General features: G+C 40.1%; 1 protein-coding gene across 1 annotated transcript in view; it reads left to right on the top strand.

Moving 5' to 3' along the window:
- Positions 1-11691, top strand: part of dclk1a (doublecortin-like kinase 1a) — a 266264-nt gene extending 254573 nt beyond the window's left edge. Inside the window, exon 16 of the mRNA XM_069891679.1 lies at positions 10420-11691. Within this exon, the coding sequence (XP_069747780.1) occupies positions 10420-10584 (165 nt within the window). The 3' untranslated portion in view covers positions 10585-11691. The remainder of the gene's footprint in view (positions 1-10419) is intronic.
- The last annotated feature ends 379 nt before the right edge of the window (positions 11692-12070 follow it).

Genomic DNA, 12070 nt, shown 5'->3' with positions numbered 1-12070 from the left:
CTGATCCCTGGCAGAGAGTTCTTTATAATCACTACTGTTGATGTTGTATTTCTGGCAACAGGCACAGAAATCATTTTTGGAGTAATATTTCATACTGTAGGGAGTACTATTACCTTTCGTATATACTGCACTCGTGAAAGATTGATCCAAGTTCAAAACCTACTGTAATACATTTTCTTCATGAAAATGCTCACTATATAAGCTGAGTGGTGGGATGATATAAAAACATCTTTGAGCATTTCTTGTTGTAAAAATCAAGTAATTATAATCTTGATGAGGTTTGTTCCCTAAACAAATATTGTGGTGAAAAATTGTCCACTTTGTGGTAGCTCGAGGACAAGTGCTTCATGGAGCTATCTATCTGCGTGGTAAGGTGCCTTGGTTTTTTTGCATTCAATTTGTGGATTCAGATTTGATAGTAATTTGTTCTATGCAGCTACTGTATTTTAATGCCTTTAATAAGATTTGTCCACTTAACAGAAGATGTCCAACCAATAGTTTTCAGCAAATTCTGGCAAACATTCAATTCTCTCATGCAAATTTTGGAACGCACTGCTTGAATGAGAAAATGATGAATAATTTTCTTAACTATTAAGGCTGTTCATTCATTGGTCACTTTGCAGTGTAAATATGAAACACTGTATCCAATCTCCATATTCTAAATTTCATACTACTTGTACAGAAGAAATCCCCGGTATCTGGCACCAACTGGGATTGGTAGATGCTGGATCAGTGAATTTGCCAATTGTTTCAGATTGCATGTTGCACGATTGATGCCCTGACTCCTAGTAGATACCAATTTTAAACTTTTCTATTTTTTAACTATTTATTTTCCGCAATTTTTTTGCTGATTGCTTGAGGCTGCCGGTTGCTTAAATTTCGGATAATGGGGATTTACTGTATAAAAAAAAGCCAATAGCAAAGCAATAGCCAGGATGAACATGGACTTTTCTTCAGTAATAATCCTTGCTGTAGTTCGTAAGGCAAGTAATGATTTTCTTGATTAAACCACTGAGAAAACAGATAGGAGTTCCAGGAATCTTCCTATTATTCAAGATAAAAGGAAAAGGGTCATTCTAGAGTTACAGAATTTATTCCATTAAGAAACTAATTCTTTTTATGTCTCCAGCTGTCTATAGCTTATCCCTCATCATATTTCCCTACTTTTCTCTCTCACTTTTTTATTGGTTCCTTCTGGAATACTGCAATTTACAACTTATGTACTGACAAAGTCAATAATTTACCCAGAATGGTATATCAAGATGTATGGTTGGAGGAAGTCTTCCTTCATTCACGTTATTCAATGAAGGTTATACAGTAAAATCTCCATTATCTGGAATTCAAGCAACTGGCAAAAAAAAATTGCAGAAAATAAATAGATAAAAAATGCAAAAGTTTAAAATTTGTGCCTCCAAGCACCTGGAAAACTCACCTACTCAGCATCTACCAATCCCCGTAAGAGCTGGGGAAACAAAGGTTTAAATTGTGTTCACTCATTGGGTGAATATGAAATTACAGATGTTAATAATTCACTTTTGAAGTATGATAGCATGGACTACATACTCCTCTGTTCATTTTTTTTAAAAGATAGAAGAATGTTGGTCTCAATAAGGTTTCAGAATTGATAGTAAGGGAACACAAGCGTGAAGTTTTACCTGGATGTGACTGTAGCCTCATTCTAATGGAATACAAGTCTCTTATCTCATTTAGTTGAAAGGTTCCACATGAAATGAGTAAGTACAGTTGCATCCCAATTTCCAGTCTGCAAGGGTCTAATTGCCATCAATTTAGCACTAAATTGGCAATCTTACTCCGAGATATGATGTGATAGACAGAGTGGGAGCTATGTCACTAATATAGTATAAAGCAATCTGTGGAGACTGAAAATCACTCTCATTTTTGGAAACCCTTGTCACTGTTGTGCAATCTCAGCTTCTCTTTACTATTTTCTTAGAGTATAGGGAACCTGAGAATGCTTTATAGCAAAACTGGTTCCATGCAAAACAAAAATTTCAAAATAATTTCAAAAAAGAAATCATTCTCTAATATGATGAGAGTTGAGAATGATGGAAGAAGCCATAACAGTTTAGTGTCTCCACTATACATTTTCATTCCTTTGTTGCTTTTAGAACAGTATATCAACGTGAAAACCAATACTCTGTGGCTATTTAATCTTGAGCTATGATTGAAAAAGGATGTTGTGGATGGAATTTCTACTTTTTGTGTTATAAAATTCTTACATACCTTCAGCGACTCAATTATCAGAACAGGAAATTCTCCCAAATGTCTGTGAAATGTATACACTGCTCATTAGCCTGTTTTTATAAGAAAAATATGCAGGGGCTGTACACAATTATGAGGTGACTAAAACAGAAAAACAAGTTGCAGTCACTATGCTAGCGTTTTGGAATAAGGATGAAGAACTTTCCAAAAAGAAAACTAAATTGAGGGTCTTAATAATCATGAATCATCACCATGGACATTTAGTAAATCAGCTATAGAGTCATGCAGCTACACAGCGCAGATTAGGCCCTTCGGCCTCATTTTTCCCTTCTAACCAACTGGCCTTGCTGGACTCATCTAATCTGACCCTTATTCTTATAAACTTTTCCTATCTATGTATCTGACTAAATATATTTTGAACATTAAAATTGTTCCTGCTTTTATAGCCTCCTTTGGCAAGTCATTCTCAATCCGGACTAATTGCTGAACAAAAACACTACCCCCCAGATCCCTTGTAGCCCTGCTAAAGGCAAAGCTGCTGAGCAGGTAAACCAGTAACTGCTGTTTATTCAAACCACGCGTGCTCCTTTATAGGGGAGGTGACAGGCTCGCGGTTGTGATGTCATAATGCTGCTGTGAGGCCTGGCCTTTTCCCTGGCAATGCGCTCCTGCAGCCTGGAACTCCTGCGCAGTGGGGGCGCAGTAGGGGGGCAGGGTTGACCCGGCCCGCTACAAAACCACCCCTCCCACCCCCAGAATCGCAGTCTCTTTGGGTGAGGGTTGGGAGATTATCTTTGGGTGTGTGCCCACCAGCGACATAGTGTAGGGGCAGGGAAAGGCTCTGAACAGTCCAAAATGGGCTTTCTTGTGGCGGTCGACTATAAACATGTCGTGCCTGACTCCAATGTCTGGAGTATATACAACCCCCTCCCTTCTCAGTACCTTGAGAGGCCCTTTGTAAGAGCACTCCAGGGTGGTACCTGCTTTGTCCCGTCTTACAAAGACAAAGTCTGTGGCTTTGAGTTTTTGTGGGACGTGGAAGGAAATGATGATAGAAATTCACCAAGGCAAGTAAACCAAGGAATTCCTGCAGGATTTTGAGGGTTTTGGGCCTGCGAAAGTTCAGAATGGTCTCGACCTTGTCAGGGAAAGGTGTTGCTCCTTCACTCGAGATGTGGTGCCCAAGGAAATCGATGGTGGACAAACCGAACTGGCACTTGAATGGGTTGATGGTTAGCCCGAAAGTCTGCAGCCGGGCAAACAGGCATTTTAAATGTTCTTTGTGGGTCCTGGCGTCTGGGCTGGCAATGAGGATGTCGTCCAGGTACTCGCAAATCCCCTCCAGATCTCTTGCCACTACGTCCTCGATCATGAGATGCTGGAATGTTTGGGGCATGTTTTTCAGCCCGAATGGCATTCTCAGGAACTTGAAGAGGCCAAACGGGGTGATTATGGCCGTCTTCCAGATGTCATCCTGGTGCACTGGGGTCTGGTGGTAGCCCTTCACCAGATCGACTTTGGAAAAAATCTGGGCACCTTGTAGTCGATCGGCAAAGTTCTGTATGTGTGGGATGGGGTATCTGTCTGATACTGTTGCGTCATCGAACCTGTGGTAGTCTCCCCAGGGGAGCCAGCCACCAGTGTTCTTTGGGACCATGTGTAGTGGTGAAGCCCATGGGCTGTTGGAATGGTGGATGATTCCCAATTCCTCCATCATGACAAACTGAACCTTGGCTTGGAGGAGTTTATCCTGGGGCTGCTGCCGCACCCAAGTGTACACAGGTGATCCGGTGGTCTCAATGTAGTGTTGCATGCCATGTGCTAGTTCTGCATTATGGAAGTTGGGCACCAGTAGAGCGGGAAGTCGGTGAGCAATGCGATGTACTCGCTATGTTTGAGAACGTGGACTCCCAAAGGCTGGAAAGTGTGTTGCCGCAATGTGAGGGGGAGAACCTGGAAGGTGGTGGCATTAACCACCTGGCATCGGTTGAGGTCGACCAGGAGTTTGTTTTCTCGGCGAAAATCTGCTCTTAGGAGTGACTGGCCTACTGAGGCGATATTACAGTCCCACCTGAAAACAGCATTCCCAGAGCGAATGGCCACTCAATGTGTCCCATAGGTGGTGATAGTTGAACCATTGGTACCCTGTAGGAGTAGGCCTCTGGCATTGTTCTTCTGCTCAAAGAATGTGAGTGGAACTAGGCTGCTCTCTGTGTTGGTGTCTATCAGGAATTTCTGCTGGGCCTTCTGGTCGCAAAGGTAAAGCAGACCTTTTCTGGTGCCACTAATGGCTGCTGGCCTGCTCATTTCCCTGCATCAGAATGGGTTTGCTGCCTGAAAAGGTGCAGGGCGGTACGCACCACCGGGCCTTGCGGCACCACTGATGGTGGTAGGAGCAGTACCCTGCTGTTTTGTCACCGCGCTGTGGCTGGGCTGCTGCGAAGAGGAGGCTGAGATTTGTGCTGTTGCTCCCACTGTGCAAATGGCCTGCACATGGATGGAGTTGGGTGGTGGAGTGAGGAAGAGCCGGTCTGCTTCTCTCGCCATGAGGTACGGTTCAGCAAAGTCCATGTTGGAGATGGCAGTGGTAACATGGACCAGAAACTTGGAAAGGGACAGGACCTCAAACAGGAAGCTTTTGTGTGGTTGTCTGCAAGGGCCACTAGCTCCTGCATCAGTTCTGAGGGGTTGCGATCACCTAAGGTTTAAGCACACAAGCAGCTAAGTTCAAATGACTCAAGCAAAAATCATGTAAATCAAGTAAACCATGTACTTGCAGTCTACGATGGGTTGTTGACAAACGGAGTGACATTTGCTGCTGTGGTGGGGTCCAGGGCACTGATCATATGCCTGAACTTTGTGTCCTCGGCTGTTATTCCTCGCAGGGTGAACTGTGATTCTGCAAGTTGCAGCCTCCTGCGTGGCTGGTTTGCCCAGAATGGCAGCAAGTGGACACTTACAGAGTAAACTGCCGCATTTGGTGGCAGCCACTTGGGCTGTGGATGAGTCGGCTTAAAGCAGAGCTGCTGAAGTAATGTTGTCCACACCAAGCAAGTAAACCAGCAACTGCCGTTTATTCAAACTATGCGTGTTCCTTTTAAGGGGAGGAGACAGGCTCACGTGAGTGATGTCATAATGCTGCTGTGAAGCCTGGCCGTTCCTCTGGTAGCACATTTCTTCAGTCTAGAACTTCTGCGCGGTGGAGGGAAAGCCCCTGTGCCCTGCCACGCTAGCTGTTCACAACAGTGATTCAGCCTGTCGAGTGCGAGATTGACCCGGCCTGCTGCACCCTTCTCATCTTTAATGTTCTGTAATTCTAGAACAAACTATCCTCGCAAAAAGACTGTGATCATCCACTCTATGTCCCTTGTAATACTTTATACCTCATTCTCTTATGCCTCAGGGAATAAAGATCCAGTGTATTCAGCCTCTCTCTCGATAACTCAAATTCTGGTAAATCTCTCTTGCACATTTTCCAAATTAATGACATCCTTCTAATAGCAGGGTGGCCAGGACTATACACTGTGGTCTCACCAGTAACACTAGACAACAATATTTTTTCAGAAGATTTTGTTCCTGAAAGAAAATTGGGAATTAGTCTAACATTGGTCGTAGGGAAGGTGCTAGAATCAGTTATTAAAGATGCAATCACAGTACATTTAGAAAGTAGTGGTATTATTGGACAGAGTCAACATGGTTTGGTGAAGGTAAAATCATGTCTGACGAACCTAATAGAGTTTTTTGAGGATGTAATCAGTGGAGTGAGTAGGGGAGAATCAGTGGATGTGGTATAAGGCATTTGATAAGGTTCCGCACAGAAGACTAGCGTACAGACTTAAAAAGCATGGTAGAGGAGGTACGGTATTAAGGTGGATGGAGAATTGGTTGATGGACAGGAAGCAAAGAATAGGTATAAATGGGTTCTTTTCAGACTGGCAGCCAGTGACTAGTGGGGTACCGCAGGGCTCTATGTTGGGGCCACAGTTGTTTACAATATATATCAACGACCTAGATGTGGGAATAGATAGCAATATCTCAAAATTTGCAGATGACACGAAGTTGGGTAGCAGTGTTGGCTGTGTTGAGGATGTTAGGAGGGTGCAGAGTGATTTGGGCAAGTTAGTTGACTGGGCCAAGATGTGGCAGATGCAATATAATGTGGATAAATGTGAGGTTATCCACTTTGGAGGTAAGAACAGGAAAGAGGACAATTATCTAAATGGTATCTGTTTAGGTAAAGGGGAGATGCAGAGACTTGGGTGTTGCTGTGCATCAGTCATTGAAAATGGGCATGCAGGTGCAGCAGGCGGTGGGGAGGGCGAATGGTATATTGGCGTTCATAGCGAGAGGATTTGAGAACAGGAAGTAGGGAGATCCTGCTGCAGCTGTACAGGGCTTTGGTGAGACCACATCTGGTGTACTGCGTGCAGTTTTGGTCTCCTTATCTGAGGAAGGACATCCTCGCCATGGAGGGGGTGCACTGAGCCCCTCACTGATCTGCTGGTGTGGTCACCTTCCCTGTATTATGGCTCCTTCAGCCTGAGCCCCTCGCTGGTCTACTGTCATGATCACCGACCTATAGGGCCATCTCCAATGTTTCACGTAAAAGGAGATAAGATAACCAGAATAAAAATGGGACCCATCTGGAATCTATGTGGTCAGCTCTTCAATGAGTACTTCTCTGCTTTATCTGTGGAGAAAGAAATTAGGACTGGGGAACATGGGACAGTCAAAGGTAACATCTTGAGAACATTGTATATTACGCTGAAGGTCCTGATGTGTAGGAAGGCAGACAAATCTTCTGGGCCTGATCTGATATTATCTGAGGACACTGTGGGAAGCTAAAGTGGAAATTGCAGGCATTTGTGGAAAACTTTGTGCAGCTATTCAAGAATGCTGCAGGGAAAAGCCTGGGAACTACAGGCTAGTGAGCCTAACATCTGTAGTTGGTAAGTTACTGTATTCTGAGGGAGAAGGTATACTGTGCATGTATTGCCAAGGACTGATTAGGGATAGTCAACATGGTTTTGTGAGTAGGAAGTCAAGTCTCAAAATCTATTTGAGTTTTTTAAAGATGTTGCCAAGAAGATTGATGAGGGCAGTACTGTAGATGTTGTATATACATATTGCTGAGAGACATTCAATAAGTTTGCACTTGTTAGGCTGCTTGGGAAGGTTAGATCACATGGGATCCAAGGTTTATTTAGATGAAAATGTACATGGCATGATTAGCAAGTTTATGGATGGTACTAATCGTTCTGGTATTGTAGATAATGAAAACATTTGCCAAAGATTGCAGCAGGGTCTTGATTGGTTGAGCTGGAGGGCAGAGGAATAATTGATGGAATTTAGTACAGAGAACTGTGAGGTGTTGCATTTTAGAAATTTGATGTGGATGGGACATTTTGGTGCTGTGGACAAGTTGGGTTGAAGAGCCAGTTTGTGTGCTAAATGACTCTATCTGTCTATCTCAGAATCCTACAGAGGATTCTGAAACTATGAACTTTATAATCTATTTTCTTGCCAACTGTCAATATTTTTGATGCCAGTCTATTATAAAAATAGTGAAGGCATTTCACATTAAGAGGTTACATAAAAACGTTAGTCTTTGTAAAGTCTTTCCACAATTCAAATGTTGTTATTTCTGCTTTAGTGTGTACGCTTCTAATTTTTACTTCAACATTAATAGGCCTTTTGTAAGTCTGTTTTGGTGTAGGTTAAGTGGGCTCATTACCGAGTTGGGGGTTGTGCTCCAGCCCAAGGCTTCAAAAAGTGCCTGGCAGCAGAGCACGGTCTGGAATCTCCAGCCAACAACTGTCAGGAAGAGGTGAACAGCCTAACACAAGTATCCCAAGCTTCCTGACAATTTTGGAAGGGAGAGATATGAACTGCTAGAATTTGTCAGAAAAATCAAGGCTGAAAAGATTTCATGTTTCTTTTAATTTTGTAAGAATTTTTCCCATCCAATTGTTGAATTTTAAATTATACACTTCCAACATTCAGTGTGTATTAGTGCATGTGCAGTATCTTCATCTCTCAGTTCCATGTGGTTTGCAATGCAACTCTGATCTACTGACAGGAAAACTGCAAAATCCATACATATGTCAGTCAGAGAAAGGTAGAACAGCTCCCTTGACACTTTGAAAGCAAATAACTCCCCAGTGTGTTTCTTGGTTTCATTCTGAAGTATGTTAATGGTAAATAGGACAGATGTCGATCAATTTTCAGAAAAAAAAATGTTTCTGTATTTTCCAGGAATTAAATCTTTAGAAAAGCATGTTTACATGTCAAACTTATTTTCAGCAAGATGTCTAACTATGTTGTAATATATTGGAATGTTAACTAAAGTGTCCAAAAGGGCAAGTTGAAGTGGCTGGAACATATTGATTTTCAGCAATATTCTAAAAATAAAAATCTTGACATCATAATTAATTTAGTTTATGTTGTTAATAGAGTGCTTTCTGCTTTCATTATTAAAATTGTATTTTAAAAAAATTTACTATCATAAGTTTTTGGTATAACCTACAACCTGACAAGAAATATGGGGAAAAAATATAAATGTTAGAGTATAATTCCTATATTTCAAACTGTGATAGCTAAACCCATTGGGTATTGGGATGCCAGACTGCAGTATAAAGTTCTAACTAAATAGTATCATTGTAATGGCTTGCATTCAGAGAGAAGCATGAGAAATAACTAGCATTTTAATTTTAAATATTTTCATTTAACATTCATTTTTTTAGTATTTCGTTGATTCCTCCCTCTCCTAGATAATTGCTTCTAGTTTGTGAAAAACAACATATCCTAAAATAAATGTATGTATTCCTATTGTAAAAGTTGAATAGTTTTCTTTCCAAAAGTCATTACTTCTGGCTAGAGAAATCAGATCAAAGCAGAATAGCTGAATCAATAATGGGAAAATGATGACAGCTTTTCTATATAACAGGGCTGTTAACTTTGCTGTGTAAATTTTGTAGTGTTGATCTTTGGGTTCCTATTTAATGCAAGTGCATAATATTTTGTAAGTAGGCCATAAAGAATTATGCAGGATTTTTTTAATATTATACTGGGGAGGATAAATTTGTCAGTGTTTTAGAATTGCATTATGCTTCTATCTTTCCTGTGAAAATATGAAAATTGTGACCTTGCTTACATTACTCAAAGAGTCTCCTATTCCATAACGACTATATGATTGGCTTATGGTGACTGTGGAAGTTAAATAAGTTAAATAAATTTTTTTTGGCATGGGGCAGCGTGGTTGGTGTAGCAGTTAGGGCAACGCCTTTACAGCACCAGCAATTGGGACTTGGGTTTGAATCCCATGCTGTCTGTAAGGAGTTTGTATGTTCTCCCCGTGTCTGGATGAGTTTTCCCCCGGGGGCTCCAGTTTCCTCCCACCATTCAAAAAGTACTGTGTGTGAAGGTTAATTGGGTGTAAATTGGGTGGCATGGACTCAGGGCTGAAATGGCCTGTTACCATGCTGTATGTTTAAATTTAAAATAAAAACATTAAAAAAACAATTAACACTTAAAATTTAAAAATGACAAGGTTTCACTTTTTTCACATTATGCAAAAACTGCAAACCAATGGATTTAGCTATAATTTTACAAAAAGGTTAGAATTATGTTAAAAACATTAAATACTAATTCAAATTCATTTTGGACTGAAATGTACAACGCACCCTAAGGAATAATTTACTACTTGTCGGAATTATTTGGGTGGGGAAGGGAAACAACATCCTACCAAGCGGAAAAAAAATGAGAAAATTAATCGCTTTCTTTGTAGAGGACAAATTAAGGATTCTGTGGCTACTCTAACCTTACTTAAAGAAAGGCTCCAGTATTCCTGTAATACAGTGAATATGTGGGCTAAGATTTTATATTATATTCAGTTCCTGTAAATAACAATCTTAATGAGGTTGGATTAGATTAACTTTTCAGTTCAGAGTGGAATAGGTTTTTTAAGTATTTGAAAATGAACTTCAGAAAGTAAATTTTACAAGCATCATTTAATGGAATAAAATGTGCTGATAGATACCAGTCCTGGATTGCTTCAAAACATTAGTTAAAATGCACGTATCAATTCCAAAATATTGATGCATAAAATGTATAATAAATATATATCAATCCATGATCGTGATAAAATGTCTCAAACCTGATTTTTTTTTCTCATTTACTATTTTATGACCCTGACAGACCACCGCTCTTGATAAGGAGAGGCAGGTTTTCCGAAGAAGATGCAACCAGGATGTGAGGAGAAGCTACGTGGTACAAACTAATGCACCAGAACACAACTCTGAATCTGAAGATTACTCACCGAGCTCGTCTGAGACTGTTCGTTCACCAAATTCTCCCTTTTAATGAACCTTGTTCTCATTACCAAGTTCCAATTGCTTAGTGCAATTTTAAAAATAATTTCTGAAGAATGAATGTTTAGTTAATTAGCTAGGACGATGTTGCACTGATATATGAACAGTATTGATTCTAGCATGGTTTAATGGAAAAGCACAAGGCATGTGAAGGTGTAGGTGAATCCAGCTGCTTTGCAATTCAGCCATTGTCTGTACTCTTAACCATTGAGGCGCTGTTATTCTTGCACCACAAACCACATTGCCATTCGTGGTTTCTGATCATCATTTTTGCAAATAAATAAGTTATGGTGCAAAAATTATACTGTTATTCAAAGGATTCTGAATCTCATGTGAAAGAGAAATGTTTGTCAGATATGAATCCTGAATTCTACAATATAATGAATGTCCATTGCATTTCCTTAAGAAACTTGATTTTCAGAATGTCACGGCAGTTAAAAAATATATAAGATCCAAGATAACTAACCTAATTACTCCAAAATGTAGAACAATGAAACTTTGATTGGACAGTACACAGAGCATGAAATGGTGAGATAGGTAACTAGGACTGTATCACACTGAACAGCAGAATTGTATGATATGGCAAAGCTAAAGTAAAGCTCCACAGTTTGATATTTAGTTCATTAGAGAAGTAATGAAATTTACTGTATGTTAGAATACTTGTATCAACTGTGTAACACATTCCTAATGGTGAAAAACTTTCACATGGATAAACTTTTGCAGTTGTAAAAATCTTCTGTACATGAGGCAAGCAGCATCCAAGGCCAACATCTTCGCCACAGACTATTTTGTAAACATTGTAAAAGTTGACTCATGTGAAATGTCATTGCTTCACAGTAGTCATCATCTGACGAAGTGTGGTGCATACTACAATAAATAAACAAGCCAAATCTGTGAATAAATGATTTATTGATAACCAGAATTATATATGACAGAAGATGAGTTGTTTCTTATCAAACACAAAGTGGATCTTCCAAATCACTGGGTTTGTCTGGTTCTGTGATATTCCATTTTCTTTCATTTGATCTCGTCAGTATTAGAGAATGTTAGACTAAGAGCTCTGAAACTTCGTTACTTCTGCTATCCAAATTTTATGAGCCATTGATGTCAATCTCATGCAGATTGGTGAGCTGCCTGACCTCAGTGTTTGCCTGAGTTTGAAGCCACCTTGAAGTGAAATGAATTGAATTGTCTATTGTTGTGTGTACAGAGATACAGTTTAAAGCTGAGCTTTGTAGGCCATACAAGCAGCTCACACAAAAAGAAAGGCAAAAATAAAACAAAATCACTACACTAATTGCCATTTTGGATCCACTTTTGTTCACAGAAACTGTAACAAGGTTAATCATGAGAATCAAAGCCCTTAACTTTAATACAGTATCAGCAATAACAGTATATGCAAATCAAATTTAAAAGTTGAATCAAAAAAAGGCGACATGATGTTGCTCCAGTCATAGTTTCTTAACTGTCCTGGCTTC

This window comes from Narcine bancroftii, chromosome 7 (genome assembly GCF_036971445.1).
Source record: "Narcine bancroftii isolate sNarBan1 chromosome 7, sNarBan1.hap1, whole genome shotgun sequence".
In the NCBI taxonomy this organism is placed as follows: Eukaryota; Metazoa; Chordata; class Chondrichthyes; order Torpediniformes; family Narcinidae; genus Narcine; species Narcine bancroftii.
Note: the sequence above shows the minus strand (reverse complement) of the source record. Positions and strands in the feature narration are given on the sequence as shown.